The 22,415-nt window shown below is 52.2% G+C and overlaps 1 protein-coding gene across 1 annotated transcript in view; it reads left to right on the forward strand.

The window, feature by feature from the left end:
* The window catches only part of LOC139240889 (low-density lipoprotein receptor-related protein 1-like), a gene marked incomplete at its 3' end in the record, with an annotated part of 408,599 nt that overhangs the window by 234,419 nt on the left and 151,765 nt on the right, over positions 1-22,415 (forward strand). Inside the window, exons 9-10 of the mRNA XM_070869393.1 lie at positions 2,412-2,601; positions 19,175-19,318. Of these exons, the coding sequence (XP_070725494.1) occupies positions 2,412-2,601; positions 19,175-19,318 (334 nt within the window). The remainder of the gene's footprint in view (positions 1-2,411; positions 2,602-19,174; positions 19,319-22,415) is intronic.

Genomic DNA, 22,415 nt, shown 5'->3' on the forward strand with positions numbered 1-22,415 from the left:
CACTCGATGGGGAACTGGAGGGATGGATGGAGGGAGGGAGAGACATAGACAGAGAGACACTCGATGGGGAACTGGAGGGATGGATAGAGGGAGGGAGGGAGAGACAAAGACAGAGAGACACTCGATGGGGAACTGGAGGGATGGATAGACGGAGGGAGAGACACAGACAGACACACTCGATGAGGAACTGGAGGGATGGATAGACGGAGGGTGGGAGGGAGAGACATAGACAGACACTCGATGGGGAACTGGAGGGATGGATAGACGGAGGGCAGGAGGGAGAGACACAGACAGAGACACTCGATGGGGAACTGGAGGGATGGATAGACGGAGGGTGGGAGGGAGAGACACAGACAGAGACACTCGATGGGGAACTGGAGGGATGGATAGACGGAGGGCGGGAGGGAGAGACACAGACAGACACACTCGATGGGGAACTGGAGGGATGGATAGACGGAGGGCGGGAGGGAGAGACACAGACAGAGAGACACTCGATGGGGAACTGGAGGGAGGGAGGGAGAGACATAGACAGAGAGACACTCGATGGGGAACTGGAGGGATGGATAGACGGAGGGCGGGAGGGAGAGACACAGACAGAGAGAGACACTCGATGGGGAACTGGAGGGATGGATAGACGGAGGGCGGGAGGGAGAGACACAGACAGAGAGAGACACTCGATGGGGAACTGGAGGGATGGATAGACAGAGGGTGGGAGGGAGAGACATAGACAGAGAGACACTCGATGGGGAACTGGAGGGATGGATAGACAGAGGGTGGGAGGGAGAGACACAGACAGAGACACTCGATGGGGAACTGGAGGGATGGATAGACGGAGGACGGGAGGGAGAGACACAGACAGAGAGAGACACTCGATGGGGAACTGGAAGGATGGAGGGAGGGAGGGAGAGACATAGACAGAGAGCCACTCGATGGGGATGTGGAGGGATGGATCGACGGAGGGTGGGAGGGAGAGACACAGACAGAGAGACACTCGATGGGGAACTGGAGGGATGGATGGAGGGAGGGAGAGACATAGACAGAGAGACACTCGATGGGGAACTGGAGGGATGGATAGAGGGAGGGAGGGAGAGACATAGACAGAGAGACACTCGATTGGGGAACTGGAGGGATGGATAGACGGAGGGAGAGACACTCGATGGGGAACTGGAGGGATGGATAGACGGAGAGAAGGAGGGAGAGACACAGAGACACACTTGATGGGGAACTGGAGGGATGGATAGACGGAGGGAGAGACACAGACAGAGACACACTCGATGGGGAACTGGAGGGATGGATAGACGGAGGGAGAGACACAGACAGAGACACACTCGATGGGGAACTGGAGGGATGGATAGACGGAGAGCCAAAGAGACACACTTGATGGGGAACTGGAGGGATGGATAGACGGAGGGTGGGAGGGAGAGACACAGAGACACACTTGATGGGGAACTGGAGGGATGGATAGACGGAGGGAGAGACACAGACAGAGACACACTCGATGGAGAACTGGAGGGATGGATAGACGGAGAGCGGGAGGGAGAGACACAGACAGAGAGACACTCGATGGGGAACTGGAGGGATGGATAGACGGAGGGTGGGAGGGAGAGACACAGACAGAGAGACACTCGATGGGGAACTGGAGGGATGGATAGATGGAGGGTGGGAGGGAGAGACACAGACAGAGAGACACTCGATGGGGAACTGGAGGGATGGATAGACGGAGGGTGGGAGGGAGCGACACAGAGACTCACTTGATGGGGAACTGGAGGGATGGATAGACGGAGGGAGAGACACAGACAGAGACACACTTGATGGGGAACTGGAGGGATGGATAGACGGAGGGAGAGACACAGACAGAGACACACTCGATGGGGAACTGGAGGGATGGATAGACGGAGAGCAGGAGGGATAGACGGAGAGACACACTTGATGGGGAACTGGAGGGATGGATAGACGGAGAGCGAGAGGGAGAGACACAGAGACACACTTGATGGGGAACTGGAGGGATGGATAGACGGAGGGAGAGACACAGACAGAGACACACTCGATGGGGAACTGGAGGGATGGATAGACCGAGAGGGAGAGACACAGAGACACACTTGATGGGGAACTGGAGGGATGGATAGACGGAGGGAGAGACACAGACAGAGACACACTCGATGGGGAACTGGAGGGATGGATAGACGGAGAGCGAGAGGGAGAGACACAGAGACACACTTGATGGGGAACTGGAGGGATGGATAGACGGAGAGCGAGAGGGAGAGACAGAGACACACTTGATGGGGAACTGTGCAGGTGGTGAGCTTGTGTAGGGGGAGTCTGTCGGTCGGTGTTCTCGCCCAGTCTCTCTCGGGGTCGAACTTCCAATCCGAGCTTCCCACTGAGCCGGCCTTTTCCCGCTTTGCCGGCAGATCGAGCACCTGTACGGGCTGACTGTGTTCGAGAACTACCTGTACGCCACAAACTCTGACAACGCCAACGCGCAGCAGAAGACCAGCGTCATCCGAGTCAACCGCTTCAACAGGACCGACTTCCAGGTGGTGACCCGGGTGGACAAAGGGGGCGCCCTGCACGTTTATCACCAGCGGCGGCAGCCTGCGGGTGAGTCGTCTGTCTGTCTGTGTCTGTCTGTCTGTCTGTCTGTCTGTCTGTCGGGCGTCCCCGGGAATTACGGAATCACGGCTAACCGGCCGGCTAAACTATCTGATCGTCCAGTTAATGTGTTCTAGCAGTACTGTGTGTGGGGCTGGGTGTGTGTGTGTGTGTGTGTGGGGCTGGGTGTGTGTGTGTGTGTGGGGCTGGGTGTGTGTGTGTGTGTGTGTGTGGGGCTGGGTGTGTGTGTGTGTGTGTGGGGCTGGGTGTGTGTGAGTGTGTGTGTGTGTGTGTGGGGCTGGGTGTGTGTGTGTGTGTGTGGAAACCAGCCCGGGGGAAACATCTACCCTGTCAAGCCCTAAAATCAGAGTTTACCGCACGGAAGGAGGCCATTTCGGCCCATCGTGTCCGCGCCGGCCGACTAAGAGCTACCCAGCCTAATCCCACTTTCCCGCTCTCGGTCCGTAGCCCTGCAGGTTACAGCACTTCAAGTGCACATCCAGATGTGGTGAGGGTTTCTGCCTCTACCACCCTTTCAGGCCGTGAGTTCCACCCCAGACCCCCACCACCCTCTGGGTGAAGACAATTCCCCTCAAATCCCCTCTAAATCTCCCCCCAATTACTTTAAATCTATGCCCCCTGGTTGTTGACCCCTCTGCCAAGGGAAACGGGTCCTTCCTATCCACTCTATCCAGGCCCCTCATCATTTTATACACCTCAATCAGGTCTCCCCTCAGCCTCCTCTGTTCCACAGAAAACAAACCCAGCCTATCCAATCTTTCCTCATCGCTAAAATTCTCCAGTCCAGGCAACATCCTGGCAAATCTCCTCTGTACCCTCTCCAGTGCAACATCCTGGTAAATCTCCTCTGTACCCTCTCCAGTGCAACATCCTGGTAAATCTCCTCTGCACCCTCTCCAGTGCAACATCCTGGTAAATCTCCTCTGTACCCTCTCCAGTGCAACATCCTGGTAAATCTCCTCTGTACCCTCTCCAGTGCAACATCCTGGTAAATCTCCTCTGTACCCTCTCCAGTGCAACATCCTGGTAAATCTCCTCTGTACCCCCTCCAGTGCATTCACATCCTTCCTGTAATGTGGTGACCAGAACTGCACGCAGTACTCCAGCTGTGGCCTAACCAGTGTTTTATACAGTTCAAGCATAACCCTCCCTGCTCTTGTATTCCATGCCTCGGCCAATAAAGACAAGTATTCCGTGTGCCAACTTAACCACATTATCTACCTGGCCTGCTACTTTCAGGTATCTGTGGACCTGCACTCCCAGGTCCCTCTGTTCCTCTACACTTCTCAGTGTCCTACCATTTAATGGGTAATAAGAACCTGCAAATCACCTGGGAGGACAGACGCAACAACATTAGCGTCCTCGACCAGGCCAACATCCCCAGCATCAAAGCACTGACCACACTCGACCAGCTCCGCTGGGCAGGGCCACATTGTCCGCATGGTCCCCCAGACACGAGACTCCCAAAGCAAGCGCTCTACTCTGAACTCCTTCACGGGCAAACGAGCCAAAGGTGGGCAGAGGAAACGTTACAGGGACCACCCTCAAAGCCTCCCTGATAAAGTGCAACATCCCCACCGACACCTGGGAGTCCCTAGCCCAAAGACCAGTCCGCCCTAAGTGGAGGAAGTGCATCCGGGAGGGCGCTGAGCACCTCGAGTCTCGTCGCCGAGAGCGTGCAGAAACCAAGCGCAGGCAGCGGAAGGAGCGTGCGGCAAACCAGTCCCACCCTCCCCTTCCCTCAACGTCTATCTGTCCCACCTGTGACAGGGACTGTGGTTCCTGTATTGGACTGTTCAGTCACCTAAGGACTCGTGTTTAGAGTGGAAGCAAGTCTTCCTCGATTTCGACGGACTGTCTGTGATGATGATTCCCTTGCCTTGTTTAAAGAATTTTAATCGTTTCAATGTTCTAAACTCCAGAGTACAGGCCCATTCTGCTCAATAATATGAAGCGTCTGTGCACATTTTACAGCGTTGAAGGGCTGTGCATGAATGCACACAGTTCCCGCTGTGTGTACACTGTCCTGCGGCACCTTTTGAAGGCTTGTTGTTTTCGCTCAATTGCTTGATAAAGTTGAGCGCCTCGGACACCTGTGCCCAGGCTGAAATGCAGCCTCTAGCCACAGCTCTGCTTCTGTTAAGAGCGTTCAAATATGACCTTTCAGTTCCACCGGCATCTGCTATTCAGTCTTGTTGCAGGCCTTCAAGTGTGTTGCAAACAGAAATTAATAGTCTTGGAACCTTCGGGAAAAATTTGATTGTACAGTACAAAGAAAGACTCGCATTTTATGTTGCGCTTTTCACAACCTCCGGACGTCCCAGAGCGCTTCACAGCCAATGAAGTACTTTTTAAGTGTAGTCACTGTTGTAATGTAGGCAAACGCGGCAGCCAATTTACACATAGCAAGCTCCCACAAATACTGATGTGTGATAATGACCCAGATAATATTTTTCGTGATGTTGGTTGAGGGATAAATATTGGCCCCAGGACACTGGGGAGAACACCCCCTGCTCTTCTTCGAAACAATGGCCGTGGGATCTTTTACATCCACCTGAGAGGGCAGGCACGTCCGAAAGACCGTCCCTCCGATAGTGCGGCGCTCCCTCAGTACTGCCCCTCCGACAGTGCGGCGCTCCCTCAGTACCGCCCCTCCAACAGTGCGGGGCTCCCTCAGTACTGCCCCTCTGACAGTGCGGCGCTCCCTCAGTGCTGCCCCTCCGACAGTGCGGCGCTCCCTCAGTACTGCCCCTCCGACAGTGCGGCGCTCCCTCAGTACAACCCCTCCAACAGTGCGGCGCTCCCTCAGTACCGCCCCTCCGACAGTGCGGCGCTCCCTCAGTACTGCCCCTCCGACAGTGCGGCGCTCCCTCAGTACTGCCCCTCCGACAGTGCGGCGCTCCCTCAGTACTGCCCCTCTGACAGCGCAGTGCGGCGCTCCCTCAGTACTGCCCCTCTGACAGCGCAGTGCGGTGCTCCCTCAGTACTGTCCCTCCGACAGCGCAGTGCGGCGCTCCCTCAGTACCGCCCCTCCGACAGCGCAGTGCGGCGCTCCCTCAGTACCGCCCCTCCGACAGCGCAGTGCGGCGCTCCCTCAGAACCGCCCCTTTGTGCTCGAGTCTCTTGTGGGGGTCAGGGGCTCGAACCCACAACCTTCCACCTCGGAGGCGACAGTGACTGCCAGTGAGGTGTGTCTGACACCAGGGCTATTGTTGGCACCTGATGGAAGTGGGCTTGGTCAGACCAGCGCTGTCACATCCATGTCCGCTGGTGTTAAACTCCCTTCCACGCTCAGTCTTCTCGCCTTGCAGTCAGCCATAAATCAGCCCGAGGTCATTGACCCCAATCACATTTATGAATGTGTGTGTGCACTCGGCCACGATTTCCATGACTCATTCATACATTTCCAGTGCAAGCGATTTCAGAGCAGCAGTTTGACAGAGTCCTGAACTATAAACATCTTCGCCATGAACGTTCCGAACCAGAAACAGAGAGTTCTCTGCTCGCGTTGTGAAAAAGGAAAGTGGATTCATATTTTGTAGAAGGAACATTAAAAGGACGCTGAGAAAAAGTAGGGTCGTGGGCGGGTGAGGAAATACAAACCACGAGAGACGGCAGCAATGTGCATTTATGTCACACCTTTAACCCCAGGCACTTCACAGGAGTAATTATCATAGAAATATAGAAACTAGGTGCAGGAGTCGGCCATTCGGCCCTTCGAGCCTGCACCACCATTCAATATGATCATGGCTGATCATTCCTTCAGTACCCCATTCCTGCTTTCTCTCCATACCCCCTGATCCCTTTAGCCGGAAGGGCCACATCTAACTCCCTTTTGAATATATCCAACGAACTGGCCCCAACTACTTTCTGTGGTAGAGAATTCCACAGGTTCACAATTCTCTGGGTGAAGAAGTTTCTCCTCATCTCGGTCCTAAATGGCTTACCCCTTATCCTTAGACTGTGTCCCCTGGTTCTGGACTTCCCCAACATCGGGAACATTCTTCCTGCATCTAACCTGTCCAATCCCGTCAGAATTTTATATGTTTCTATGAGATCCCCTCTCATTCTTCTAAATTCCAGTGAATATAAGCCGAGTCGATCCAGTCTTTCTTCATATGTCAGTCCTGCCATCCCGGGAATCAGTCTGGTGAACCTTCGCTGCACTCCCTCAATAGCAAGAATGTCCTTCCTCAGATTAGGAGACCAAAACGGTACACAATATTCAAGGTGTGGCCTCACCAAGGCCCTGTACAACTGTAGTAACACCTCCCTGCTCCTATACTCAAATCCTCTCGCTATGAAGGCCAACATGCCATTTGCCTTCTTCACTGCCTGCTGTACCTGCATGCCAACCTTCAATGACTGATGTACCATGACACCCAGGTCTCGTTGCACCTCCCCTTTTCCTAATCTGTCACCATTCAGATAATATTCTGCCTTCGTGTTTTTGCCACCAAAGTGGATAACCTCACATTTATCCACATTATACTGCATCTGCCATGTATTTGCCCACTCACCTAACCTGTCCAAGTCACCCTGCAGCCTCTTAGCATCCTCCTCACAGCTCACACCGCCACCCAGCTTAGTGTCATCTGCAAACTTGGAGATATTACACTCAATTCCTTCATCTATCAAATGGAATTGGACACCAAGCCACAACAGGAGATAGTAATTTTCTGTGATTCTGTATTTAGAAGATACTTGGATGTACACTTAAACAGCCGTGACCTACAGGCATTACAGCGATGCTGGGATAAGGCTGGGTAGCTCTTTTTTTGACCAGCACAGATGCGATGGGCCGAATGGCCTATGTCGTAATTTTGAATGATTCTATATTGGAACAGGTGACCAAAAGCTAGGTGAAACAGGTAGTCTCGTAATAGAGGGGCGAGGAAGAAGGGAGGTTTAGGGAGGGAGTTCCAGAGCTCGGGGCCCAGGCAACAGAAGGCACGGCCACCGATGGTGGAGCGATTATAATCAGGGATGGTCAGGAGGGCAGAATTAGAGGAGTGCAGACATCTCGGGGGGCGGGGGGGGTTACAGAGATAGGGAGGGGTGTAGGGGGCTGGAGGTTACAGAGATAGGGAGGGAAATAGGGGGCTGGAGGAGGTTACAGAGATAGGGAGGGGTGTAGGGGGCTGGAGGAGGTTACAGAGGTAGGGAGGGGTGTAAGGGCTGGAGGGGGTTACAGAGATAGGGAGGGGTGTAGGGGGCTGGAGGAGGTTACAGAGGTAGGGAGGGGTGTAAGGGCTGGAGGGGGTTACAGAGATAGGGAGGGATGTAGGGGCTGGAGGAGGTTGCAGAGATAGGGAGGGGTGTAGGGGCTGGAGGGGGTTCCAGAGATCGGGAGGGGTGTAGGGCTGGAGGGGGTTACAGAGATAAGTAGAGGTGTAGGGTCTGGAGGAGGTTACAGAGATAGGGAGGGGTGTAAGGGCTGGAGGAGGTTACAGAGATAGGGAGGGGTGTAGGGTCTGGAGGAGGTTACAGAGATAGGGAGGGGTGTAGGGGCTGGAGGCGGTTCCAGAGATCGGGAGGGATGTAAGGGCTGGAGGGGGTTACAGAGATAGGGAGGGGTGCAGGGACTGGAGGAGGTTACAGAGATAGGGAGGGGTGTAGGGGCTGGAGGCGGTTCCAGAGATAGGGAGGGGTGTAAGGGCTGGAGGGGGTTACAGAGATAGGGAGGGGTGTAAGGGCTGGAGAGGGTTACAGAGATAGGGAGGGGTGTAAGGGCTGGAGGGGGTTACAGAGATAGGGAGGGGTGTAGGGGCTGGAGGAGGTGACAGCGATAGGGAGTGTGGGGTTGAGGAGGGTTTGAACACCAGGTTGAGAAGTTTCAGATAGCACAGATGCGATGGGCCAAATGGACTGATTTCCACGTGGTGAAATGTTCCGATTGTCGACGGTGCTGAAAGAGTTCAGTGTTGTTGTTTGTTGGCCCTGGCCGAGTTGTCGACCATTGAACCACAGCAGTATAATGCTCCCAGCCAAAGCTACATGCTCAGACTTGTGTGTAACAACTGGCAGCGGGCTGTAGCAGGCAGACATTCAGAAGCAAGTCCGGTCTTTCCAGACATGTCGGGAAGACTCGCCCAGCTCGGTTAGTCACCAACAATCAGGAAAAGGAAAGTTTAAAAAGTCTTGGATTTATATTGCACCTTGCACAACCATCTCAGTACCGCCCCTCCGACAGTGCGGCGCTCCCTCAGTACCACCCCTCCGACAGTGCGGCACTCCCTCAGTACCGCCCCTCTGACAGTGCGGCACTCCCTCAGTGCTGCCCCTCCGACAGCTCAGTGCGGCACTCCCTCAGTACTGCCCCTCCGACAGTGTGGCGCCCCTCAGTACCGCCCCTCCGACAGTGTGGCGCTCCTTCAGTACTGCCCCTCCGACAGCACAGTGCGGCGCTCCCTCAGTACTGCCCCTCCGACAGCTCAGTGCGGCGCTCCCTCAGTACTGCCCCTCCGACAGTGTGGCGCCCCTTCAGTACTGCCCCTCCGACAGCTCAGTGCGGCGCTCCCTCAGTACCGCTCCTCCGACAGTGTGGCACTCCCTCAGTACTGCCCCTCCGACAGTGCGGCGCTCCCTCAGTACTGCCCTCCGACAGTGCGGCGCTCCCTCAGCACTGCCCCTCCGACAGCATAGCGCGGCGCTCCCTCAGTACTGCCCCTCCGACAGCATAGCGCGGCGCTCCCTCAGTACTGCACTGGGAGTGTTGGCCTAGCTTTATGTGCTCGGGTCCATGGAGTGGGACTTGAACCCACAACCTTCCGGGCCAGAGGCGAGAGTGTTAACCACTGAGCTAACTTGAATTTTGATGTGGTTATGGCTCCCCTGCCGAGATAGTTATTTGCTGCGCTGAGAGAATATACATTTTTTCTGCAAACGGCAGCAGTTGAAAGACTTTGGTGAACCAACAAAGTTTGGGCGATCAGTGCAGGAGTACGCCTAGTTTTGTATCTCTCAAAATTGTATTTTCATTTGCCCTCTATCGTTGGGTGGCTTACCCTCCCAAGAATGAAACACTTGCATTTATTTTTCAGTTCCCTCCTGCCCTCTCCTCTCCCCATCTCTGTACCCTCCTACAGCCCCTACAGACCTCCGAGATCTCAGCGCTGTCCTCTTGTTGGTTGAATCGCACAGCACAGAAGGAGGCCATTGGTCCCATCGTGCCTGTACCACTCTGTGATAGAACGATCCAATCAGTCCCATTCCCCCGCTGTCTTTCATAGAAACATAGAAAATAGGTGCAGGAGTAGGCCATTCGGCCCTTCGAGCCTGCACCGCCATTCAATGAGTTCATGGCTGAACATGCAACTTCCACACCCCATTCCTGCTTTCTCGCCATACCCCTTGATCCCCCTAGTAGTAAGGACTACATCTAACTCCTTTTTGAATATATTTAGTGAATTGGCCTCAACAACTCTCTGGGTGAAGAAGTTTCTCCGCATCTCGGTCCTAAATGGCTTACCCCTTATCCTTAGACTGTGACCTCTGGTTCTGGACTTCCCCAACATTGGGAACATTCTTCCTGCATCTAATCTGTCTAAACCCATCAGAATTTTAAACGTTTCTATGAGGTCCCCTCTCATTCTTCTGAACTCCAGTGAATACAAGCCCAGTTGATCCAGTCTTTCTTGCTAGGTCAGTCCCACCATCCCGGGAATCAGTCTGGTGAACCTTCGCTGCACTCCCTCAATAGCAAGAATGTCCTTCCTCAAGTTAGGAGACCAAAACTGTACACAATACTCCAGGTGTGGCCTCACCAAGACCCTGTACAACTGTAGGAACACCTCCCTGCCCCTGTACTCAAATCCCCTCGCTATGAAGGCCAACATGCCATTTGCTTTCTTAACCGCCTGCTGTACCTGCATGCCAACCTTCAATGACTGATGTAACATGACACCCAGGTCTCGTTGCACCTCCCCTTTTCCTAATCTGTCATCATTCAGATAATAGTCTGCCTCTCTGTTTTTACCACCAAAGTGGATAACCTCACATTTAACCACATTATACTTCATCTGCCATGCATTTGCCCACTCACCTAACCTATCCAAGTCACTCTGCAGCCTCATAGCATCCTCCTCGCAGCTCACACTGCCACCCAACTTAGTGTCATCCGCAAATTTGGAGATACTACATTTAATCCCCTCGTCTAAATCATTAATGTACAATGTAAACAGCTGGGGCCCCAGCACAGAACCTTGCGGTACCCCACTAGTCACTGCCTGCCATTCTGAAAAGTACCCATTTACTCCTGCTCTTTGCTTCCTGTCTGACAACCAGTTCTCAATCCACGTCAGCACACTACCCCCAATCCCATGTGCTTTAACTTTGCACATTAATCTCTTGTGTGGGACCTTGTCGAAAGCCTTCTGAAAGTCCAAATACACCACATCAACTGGTTCTCCCTTGTCCACTCTACTGGAAACATCCTCAAAAAATTCCAGAAGATCTGTCAAGCATGATTTTCCTTTCACAAATCCATGCTGACTTGGACCTATCATGTCACCTCTTTCCAAATGCACTGCTATGACATCCTTAATAATTGATTCCATCATTTGGTCCTGGTCCTAATGAAATGCATCCCAGGGTATTAAAAGAGATGGTGGCAGTTATAGCAGATGCATTCGTTATAATCTACCAAAATTCTCTGGACTCTGGGGAGGTACTAGCGGAAAGCAGCTAATGTAATGCCTCTGTTTAAAAAAGGGGGCAGGCAAAAGGCAGGTAACTATAGGCCGGTTAGTTTAACTAATCATGTTTAACTGATTTACTGGAATTCTTTGAGGATATAATGAGCATGGTGGATAGAGGTGTACCAATGGATGTGGTGTATTTAGATTTTCAAAAGGCATTCGATAAGGTGCCACACAAAAGGTTACTGCAGAAGATAAAGGTACACGGAGTCAGTGGAAATGTATTAGCATGGATCGAGAATTGGCTGGCTAACAGAAAGCAGAGAGTCGGGATAAATTGGTCCTTTTCGGGTTGGAAATCGGTGGTTAGTGGTGTGCCACAGGGATCGGTGCTGGGACCACAACTGTTTACAATATACATAGATGACCTGGAAGAGGGGACAGAGTGTAGTGTAACAAAATTTGCAGATGACACAAAGATTAGTGGGAAAGCGGGTTGTGTAGAGGACACAGAGAGGCTGCAAAGAGATTTAGATAGGTTAAGCGAATGGGCTCATATTTGGCAGATGGAATACAATGTCAGAAAGTATGAGGTCATCCACCTTGGGAAAAGAAACAGTAAAAGGGAATATTATTTGAATGGGGAGAAATTACAACATGCTGAGGTGCAGAGGGACCTGGAGGTCCTTGTGCATGAATCCCAAAAAGTTAGTTTGCAGGTGCAGCAGGTAATCAGGAAGGTGAATGGGATGTTGGCCTTCATTGCGAGAGGGATGGAGTACAAAAGCAGGGAGGTCCTGCTGCAACTGTACAGGGTATTGGTGAGGCCGCACCTGGAGTACTGCGTGCAGTTTTGGTCACCTTACTTAAGGAAGGATATACTGGCTTTGGAGGGGGTACAGAGACGATTCACTCGGCTGATTCCGGAGATGAGGGGGTTACCTTATGATGATAGATTGAGTAGACTGGGTCTTTACTCGTTGGAGTTCAGAAGGATGAGGGGTGATCTTATAGAAACATTTAAAATAATGAAAGGGATAGACAAGATCGAGGCAGAGAGGTTGTTTCCACTGGTCGGGGAGACTAGAACTAGGGGGAACAGCCTCAAAATACGGGGGAGCCAATTTAAAACCGAGTTGAGAAGGAATTTCTTCTCCAAGAGGGTTGTGAATCTGTGGAATTCTCTGCCCAAGGAAGCAGTTGAGGCTAGCTCATCGAATGTATTCAAGTCACAGATAGATAGATTTTTAACCAATAAGGGAATTAAGGGTTACGGGGAGCGGGTGGGTAAGTGGAGCTGAGTCCACGGCCAGATCAGCCATGCTCTTGTTGAATGGCGGAGCAGGCTCGAGGGGCTAGATGGCCTAATCCTGTTCCTAATTCTTATGTTCTTATTTTACCCACTACCGATGTCAAGCTGACTGGTCTATAATTCCCTGTTTTCTCTCTCCATCCTTTTTTAAAAAGTGGGGTTACATTGGCTACCCTCCACTTGATAGGAACTGATCCAGAGTCTATGGAATGCTGGAAAATGACTGTCAATGCATCCGCTATTTCCAAGGCCACCTCCTTAAGTACTCTGGGATGCAGTCCATCAGACCCTGGGGATTTATCGGCCTTCAATCCCATCAATTAACCCAACACAATTTCCTGACTAATAAGGATTTCCCTCAGTTCCCATGAGAACATAAGAAATAGGAGCAGGAGTAGGCCATTCGGCCCCTCGAGCCTGCTCCGCCATTTAATACGATCATGGCTGATCCGATCATGGACTCAGCTCCACTTCCCCGCCCGCTCCCCATAACCCTTCACTCCCTTATCGCTCAAACATCTGTCTATCTCCACCTTAAATATATTCAATGTCCCAGCCTCCACAGCTCTCTGGGGCAGAGAATTCCACAGATTTACAACCCTCAGAGAGAAGAAATTCCTCCTCATCTCAGTTTTAAATGGGCGGCCCCTTATTCTAAGACCATGCCCCCTAGTTCTAGTCTCCCCCATCAGTGGAAACATCCTCTCTGCATCCACCTTGTCAAGCCCCCTCATTATCTTATACGTTTCGATAAGATCACCTCTCATTCTTCTGAATTCCAATGAGTAGAGGCCCAACCTACTCAACCTTTCCTCATAAGTCAACGCCCTCATCCCCGGAATCAACCGAGTGAACCTTCTCTGAACTGCCTCCAAAGCAAGTATATCCTTTCGTAAATATGGAAACCAAAGCTGTACGCAGTACTCCAGGTGTGGCCTCACCAATACCCTGTATAACTGTAGCAAGACTTCCCTGCTTTTATACTCCATCCCCTTTGCAATAAAGGCCAAGATACCATTGGCCTTCCTGATCACTTGCTGTACCTGCATACTAACCTTTTGTGTTTCCCTTAACCTTGTAAGTATTTTGCCTTCTGACCTCCTGTGCATCACCCCCCCCCCTCCCACCCCGGCTGATTTCCATCACTCCACCATCAGTCTCCCGATCCCCAAAGTTCTGGAATTCCCTCCCTAAACCTCTCCGCCTCTCTCTCTTTTTCCTCTTTTTTTTTTAAAAACGCTCCTTAAAACCTACCTCTTCAACCAAGCTTCTGGTCACCTTTGAGATGTCCAGTGGTCGTGTATGGTGCTACATAAGTCCCAGTTTTTCTCTCCTTTACCTGGCCTAACATCTCCGAATGTGGCTCGGTGTGAAATTTTGTTTGATAACACTCCTGTGAAAGCGCTGTGGGATGTCTCACTATGGGGATGCATTTAGAAACCATAATCGCGGGAAAGTTAAGAGTCACTTGAACAAGTGTGGATGAATTAAGGAAAGCCAGCAAGGAATTGTTCAAGGCAAATCATGTTTAACCAGCTTGATTGAGTGTTTTGATGAGGTAACAGAGAGGGTTGATGAACGCAATGCGGTTGACGTGGTATACATGGATTTCCAAAAGGCGTGCCACATAATAGGCTTGCAGCAAAGTTGGAGCCCATGGGATAAAATGGACAGTGGCAGCATGGAATACGAGATTGGCTCAGTGACGGGAAGCAGAGAGTAGTGGTGAACGGTTGTTTCTCGGACTGGAGCAAGGTATACAGTGGTGTTCCCCAGGGATCGGTACTGGGACCACTTTTCTTGTTATATATTAATGACTTGGATGGGTCGTGTACAGGGCACAATTTCAAAATGTGCAGATGACACAAAAGTTGGAAGTATAGTGAACAATGAGGAGAGAGGGATAGACCAGGAAGTCACAAACAGGCTGGAGACATGGGCGGGCAAATGGCAGATGAAGTTTAACGCTGAAAAGTGCGAAGTGATACATTTTGGTTTGAAGGACGAGGAGAGACAATATAAACTAAAGGGTACACTCCTAAAGGGGGTGCATGAACAGAGAGACCTGGGGGTATATGTGCACAGATCGTTGAAGATGGCAGGGCAGGTTGAGAAAGCGGTTAAAAAAAGCTTACGGCATCCTGGGCTTCATAACTAGAGGCATAGAGTACAGAAGCGGGGAAATTATGATGAACCTGTATAAATCACTTGTTCTGCCTCAACCGGAGTATTGTGTCCAATTCTGAACACCGTACTTTAGGGAGGATGTGAAGGCCTGGGAGAGGGTACAGAGGGAGATTGACCAGAATGGTCCCAGGGGATGAGAGACTTCAGTGACGTGGGGAGACTGGAGAAGCTGGGGTTGTTCTCCTCGGAGCAGAGAAGGTTGAGGGGAGATTTGATTGAGGTGTTCACAATCACAAGGGATCCGGACAGAGTAGAGAGAGAGAAACTGTTCCCATTGGTGGAAGGGTCGAGAACCAGAGGATACAGATTTAAGGCGATTGGCAGAAGAACCAAAGGCGACACGTTGGAAAAACTTGTTTCCCGCAGCGAGTGGTTAGGATCTGGAATGCGCTGCCCGAGAGGGCGGGGGAGGCAGACTCAATCGTGGCTTTCAAACGAAGAGTTGGGTAAGTTCCTGAAGGATAAATATTGGCAGGGCTACGGGGAAAGGGCGGGGGAGTGGGACTGGCTGTGTGTCGGCACGGGATCGAGGGGCCGAATGGCCTCCCTCCTGTGCTGTGACCGTTCTCTGATTCGAAGCCACTGTGTCAGTACAGGTTGTCGTTAAAAGACACGGCATTTGACAGGAGACGCGATGAGTGAAGTTTTTAGTCGTTAAGCCGCTTTAGTTTAAGAAGATTCATGTTTCCTTCAAACATGTCAAACGGGGGGATTAACACTGTTGTATTTTGAACCTTGACCCAGGCACGGTGAAGATAAATAATGAGGTGTTAATCCCTCACATTGAGAAGTGTCTGTGTGATTGTGTGGGGTCTTCACTTCTGAGGCAGACCCCCGGAGTCGAGGATGACTTGCTCCCACACTAACACTGAGTTCTCAGGTGACCAATGAGACCAATGTGGGACCCACAGTCTCTGTCACAGGCGGTGTCTGGGGCAGACGCTGGTTGGAGGGAGGGACGGGTGGGTGGGGTGCCTGGGTTGTCGTGCGCCCCTTCTGCTGTTTGCGCTTGGCTTCCGCGCGCTCCCGGCAAAGCGACTCGAGGTGTTTGGCGCCTTCCCGGATGCTTCTCCTCCACTTTGAGCAGTCTTGGGCCAGGGATTCCCAGGTCTCAGTGGGAAGTTCCATTTTTTCCAAGGAGGCTTTGAGGGTGGTCCCTTGTAACGTTTCCTCTGCTCACCTTTGGCTCGTTTGCCGTGTAGAATTTCCGAGTAGAGCGCTTGCTTTGGGAGTCTCGTGTCTGGGGACCATGCGGACAATGTGGCCCTGCCCAGCGGAGCTGGTCGAGTGTGGTCAGTGCTTCGATGCCGGGGATGTTGGCCTGGTCGAGGACGCTAACGTCGGTCCATTGGAGCGAGCCACATTGTCCGCATGCCCCAGACACGAGACTCCCCAAAGCAAGCGCTCGACTCGGAACTCCTTCACGAGCAAACGAGCCAAAGGTGGGCAGAGGAAACGTTACAAGGGACCACCCTCAAAGCCTCCCTGATAAAGTGCAACACCCCCACCGACACCTGGGAGTCCCTGGCCCAAAGACCAGTCCGCCCTAAGTGGAGGAAGTGCATCCGGGAGGGCGCTGAGCACCTCGAGTCTCGTCGCCGAGAGCGTGCAGAAACCAAGCGCAGGCAGCGGAAGGAGCGTGCGGCAAACCTGTCCCACCCTCCCCTTCCCTCAACGTCTATCTGTCCCACCTGTGACAGGGACTGTGGTTCCCGTATTGGACTGTTCAGCCACCTAAGGACTCATTGTTAGAGTGGAAGCAAGTCTTCCTCGATTCCGAGGGTCTGCCGATGATGATTTCCTGCCAATGGATTTGCAGAGACATCGTTGTTGTTACTTCTCCAGTGATTTGAGGTGCTTGCTGTACGTAGTCCATGTCTCTGAGCCATACAGGAGAGCGCGTATCACCACTGCTCTGTAGACCGTGAGCCTGGCGCCGGGTTTGTGATCCTGGTCTTCGAACACACTCTTCCTCAGGCCGACATCCCCAGCCTGTGTGCGGTGGGGGCGAATTTAAGCGTGTGCCAAATCTTAAAGCTTCCTTAATTTGGGTTTACGAAAACACGGAGCAATGCGTCAAGGCGTTCATGGCAGTAGGGGAAATGAAACTGTGAGATCATCAGTGTATTACTGACTCTCAAAACTGCCAACTGGGACCAGCTTTTCTGCTGAGCCAGCACCTGAGGTTTGTCTGCTCTCCACCTCCCCGAGCAAAACATTCAAAAACTTACATTGCAACAACCCCTTTCAACATCTCCGGACGTCCCAAAGTGCGGCACAACTAATGAACTACTTTTAAAGTGTGGTTGATGTTGTAAGCTCCCGCATGCAGCTGTGTGATAATGACCCAGATCATCTGGGTTTTTTTAGTGATGTTGGTCGAGGGATAAATATTCGCCCCAGGACACCGGGGAGAACTCCCCCTGCTCTTCTTCCAAATAGTGGCCCCGGGATATTTTACATCCACCTGAGAGGGCAGATGGGAACTTTGTTTAATGTCTCACCTGAAAGACCACCCCTCCGACAGTGCGGCGCTCCCTCAGTACCGCCCCTCCGACAGTGCGGCGCTCCCTCAGTACCGCCCCTCCGACAGTGCGGCGCTCCCTCAGTACCGCCCCTCCGACAGTGCGGCGCTCCCTCAGTACCGCCCCTCCGACAGTGCGGCGCTCCCTCAGTACTGCATAGCTAGAGGTATTCCAAATGATCAAGGATTTTCATAGATTAACAATTAACAAAATAATCATTGATTGATGAGGAGATACTATGGTCAGTATTTGGAAGAAGAGCAGGAGAAGTTCTCCCCAGTGTCACGGGGCCAATATTTATACCTCAATCAAGATAAAAAAAAACATGATGTGGGTCATAATCACATTGCTGTTTGTGGGAGCTTGCTGTGTGCAAATTGGCTGCTGCGTTTCTCACATTAGAACAGTGACTACACTCCAAAAACTATTTCACTAGCTGAAAAGCGCTTTGGGACGTCCTGAGGGTCGAAAGGCGCTATATAAATCCAATTATTTTACTTTCTCCCCTCGACCTCCTCTGTTCCACGAAAACAACACCCTGAGTACTGCCCCTCCGACAGTGCGGCTCTCCCTCAGTACTGCACCTGTTCCAAAAAAAAAACCCAGCCTGTCTAATCTTTTCTCATCGCTAAGATTCTCCAGTCCTGGCAGCATCCTGGTAAATCTCCTCTGTACCCTCTCCAGTGCAACATCCTGGTAAATCTCCTCTGTACCCTCTCTAGTGCAACATCCTGGTAAATCTCCTCTGTACCCTCTCCAGTGCAATATCCTGGTAAATCTCCTCTGTACCCTCTCCAGTGCAACATCCTGGTAAATCTCCTCTGCACCCTCTCCAGTGCAACATCCTGGTAAATCTCCTCTGTACCCTCTCCAGTGCAATATCCTGGTAAATCTCCTCTGTACCCTCTCCAGTGCAACATCCTGGTAAATCTCCTCTGCACCCTCTCCAGTGCAACATCCTGGTAAATCTCCTCTGTACCCTCTCCAGTGCAACATCCTGGTAAATCTCCTCTGTACCCTCTCCAGTGCAATATCCTGGTAAATCTCCTCTGTACCCTCTCCAGTGCAACATCCTGGTAAATCTCCTCTGCACCCTCTCCAGTGCAACATCCTGGTAAATCTCCTCTGTACCCTCTCCAGTGCAACATCCTGGTAAATCTCCTCTGTACCCTCTCCAGTGCAATATCCTGGTAAATCTCCTCTGTACCCTCTCCAGTGCAATATCCTGGTAAATCTCCTCTGTACCCTCTCCAGTGCAATATCCTGGTAAATCTCCTCTGTACCCTCTCCAGTACAACATCCTGGTAAATCTCCTCTGTACCCTCTCCAGTGCAATATCCTGGTAAATCTCCTCTGTACCCTCTCCAGTGCAATATCCTGGTAAATCTCCTCTGTACCCTCTCCAGTGCAACATCCTGGTAAATCTCCTCTGTACCCTCTCCAGTGCAACATCCTGGTAAATCTCCTCTGTACCCTCTCCAGTGCAATATCCTGGTAAATCTCCTCTGTACCCTCTCCAGTGCAATATCCTGGTAAATCTCCTCTGTACCCTCTCCAGTGCAATATCCTGGTAAATCTCCTCTGTACCCTCTCCAATACAACATCCTGGTAAATCTCCTCCGCCCCGACCTCCTCCTCTCCTCCGCTGTACCTGCATACTAACCTTTTGTGTTTCATGTACAAGTAACCCCCAGGTCCCGCTGCACTGCAGCACTTTGCAATCTTTCTCCATTTAAATAATAACTTGATTTTTTTTTTCTGCCAAAGTGCGTGACCTCACACGTTCCAACATTATACTCCATCTGACAAATCTTTGCGCACTCTATATCACGAAGCTGGCTGTACATCACGGACGAGGTGTGTTAAGTTAAAGTGTGTGTGTTTTTGCTGTGTTCCAGTGCGAAGCCATGCCTGTGAGCCAGACCAGTTCAACAAACCTGGGGGCTGCTCGGATATCTGCTTGCTGGGGAACAGTCACAAGTCGCGCACTTGCCGCTGTCGGTCTGGCTTCAGCCTGGGCAGTGACGGCAAGTCCTGTAAAAGTAAGTTGCCACAACCCGCGGCGGGCACATCCAGGAGTTAATCGTCATCCCTTGTGCCCTGGAGGGAGGCAGGTAACTGTTTTATGGGAGACCCTTTAACATTGATTTCGAACGAGAGTCTTTATCCAAAACAAACTTGCCTTCTTTCTGTCTGCCTGCTGACAAACTTGCCGTGTATTTCCAGCACTTTTTGATTTAATTGTCCACAGCCCATATATTATGAAGCTGTGACGTGTATAACATAGAAAATAGGTGCAGGAGTAGGCCATTCGGCCCTTCGAGCCTGCACCACCATTCAATATGATCATGGCTGATCATGCAACTTCAGTACCCCATTCCTGCTTTCTCTCCATACCCCTTGATACCTTTAGCCGTAAGGGCCACATCTAACTCCCTTTTGAATATATCTAACGAACTGGCCCCAACAACTTTCTGTGGTAGGGAATTCCACAGGTTCACCACTCTGGGTGAAGAAGTTTCTCCTCATCTCGGTCCTAAATGGCTTACCCCTTATCCTTAGACTGTGACCCCTGGTTCTGGACTTCCCTAACATTGGGAACATTCTTCCTGCATCTAATCCGTAACATCGCCTGTCTCCACCCACTGCCTCAGCTCATCCGCTGCTGAAACCCTCACCCGTACCTTTGTTCCCACCAGACTTGACTATTCCAACACACTCCTGGCTGGCCTCCCACATTCTACCCGACGTAAACTAAAGGTGATCCAAAACTCAGCTGCCCCTGTGTCCCAACTCGCACCGAGTCCCGCTCACCCATCACCCCATGTGCTCGCTGCCTCCCGTGTCCTAACTCGCACCGAGTCCCGCTCACCCATCACCCCCTCTGCTCACTGCCCCGTGTCCTAACTCACACCGAGTCCCACTCACCCATCACCCACTGTGCTCACTGCCCCCGTGTCCTAACTCACACCCAGTCCCACTCACCCATCACCGCCTGTGCTCACTGACCCCGTGTCCTAACTCACACCGAGTCACACTCACCCATCACCCCCTGTGCTCACTGACCCCGTGTCCTAACTCGCACCGAGTCCCACTCACCCATCACCCCCTGTGCTCACTGACCCCGTGTCCTAACTCGCACCGAGTCACACTCACCCATCACCCCCTGTGCTTGCTGACCCCGTGTCCTAACTCGCACCGAGTCCCACTCGCCCATCACCCCCTGTGCTCGCTGACCTACATTGGCTCCCGGTTAAGCAACACCTCAATTTCAAAATTATCCATCCTTGTTTTCAAATCCCTCCATGGCCTCCTCCCCCCTCCCTATCTCTGTAACCCTCTCCAGCTCCTACACCCCTTCCTATCTCTGTAACCTCCTCCAGCCCCTACACCCCTTCCTATCTCTGTAACCTCCTCCAACCCCTACACCCCTCCCTATCTCTGTAACCCTCTCCAGCCCCTACACCCCTTCCTATCTCTGTAACCTCCTCCAGCCCCTACACCCCTCCCTATCTCTGTAACCTCCTCCAGCCCCTACACCCCTCCCTATCTCTGTAACCTCCTCCAGCCCCTTACACCCCTCCCTATCTCTGTAACCTCCTCCAGCCCCTACACCCCTCCCTATCTCTGTAACCTCCTCCAGCCCCTACACCCCTCCCTACCTCTGTAACTGCCAGCCCCTTACACCCCTCCCTATCTCTGTAACCTCCTCCAGCCCCTATACCCCTCCCTATCTCTGTAACCCTCTCCAGCCCCTACACCCCTCCCTATCTCTGTAACCTCCTCCAGCCCCTACACCCCTCCCTATCTCTGTAACCTCCTCCAGCCCCTACACCCCTCCCTATCTCTGTAACCCCCTCCAGCCCCCTACACCCCTCCCTATCTCTGTAACCTCCTCCAGCCCCTTACACCCCTCCCTATCTCTGTAACCTCCTCCAGCCCCTACACCCCTCCCTATCTCTGTAACCCCCTCCAGCCCCCTACACCCCTCCTGATCTCTGTAACCCCCTCCAGCCCCACAACCCCCCCGAGATCTCTGCACTCCTCTAATTCTGCCCTCCTGAACATCCCTGATTATAATCGCTCCACCATCGGTGGCCGTGCCTTCTGTTGCCTGGGCCCCAAGCTCTGGAACTCCCTCCCTAAACCTCTCTACCTCTCTCTCCTCCTTTAAGACGCTTTTTTAAAACCTCCCTCTTTGACCAATCTTTTGGTCACCTGTCCCTAATATCTCCTCCTGCGGCTCGGTGTCCGATTTCTGCCGGATTTACGTTCCTGTGAAGCACCTTGGGATGTTTCACGACGGCAAAGGTACTATATAAATGTAAGATGATGTGATTACCCGCAGCTGTTGTGAAATTCCTGTTGAACTATAAAGAAATGGTGGTTGGACTTTAAATCTAGGAATTGGACAACTCGAACTGAAGTGAAAATTGAGAACTCTTTCTCTAAAAAGGGTGTGATTGTTTGGTGGTGAATTGAAAATTTTAATGAATGAGATCCATAGATTTCTGCCAGGTGAGTGATCGAGGGACAGAGAGCCAGATCGGTCATCATCGCATTGAATTGCAGATCGGGCTCGAGGGGCTGAACGGCCTCCTCCTGTTCCTAATGTAACAGGCTCGAGGGTCTGAACGGCCTCCTCCTGTTCCTAATGTAACAGGCTCGAGGGGCTGAATGGGCCTCCTCCTGTTCCTAATGTAACAGGCTCGAGGGGCTGAATGGTCTCCTCCTGTTCCTAATGTAACAGACTCGTGGGGCTGAACGGCCTCCTCCTGTTCCTAATGTAACAGGCTCGAGGGGCTGAATGGCCTCCTCCTGTTCCTAATGGAACAGGCTCGAGGGGCTGGGTGGCCTCCTGTTCCTAATGTAACAGGCTCGAGGGGCTGAACGGCCTCCTCCTGTTCCTAATGTAACAGGCTCGAGGGGCTGAACGGCCTCCTCCTGTTCCTAATGTAACAGGCTCGAGGTGCGATGGGGGCTCAGTGAACAGGAACAGGAGGAGGCTGTTCAGCTTGGCAGTTAAATCTCATTCATGGGGGTAACCTGCACACTTAGCCATAGAGATTCTGTCTCTTGTCTCTCTCTCTCGCTCCCCGTCTCTCTCGCTCCCCGTCTCTCTCGCTCCCCGTCTCTCTC

This window comes from Pristiophorus japonicus, chromosome X (assembly GCF_044704955.1).
Source record: "Pristiophorus japonicus isolate sPriJap1 chromosome X, sPriJap1.hap1, whole genome shotgun sequence".
Lineage (NCBI taxonomy): Eukaryota > Metazoa > Chordata > Chondrichthyes > Pristiophoridae > Pristiophorus > Pristiophorus japonicus.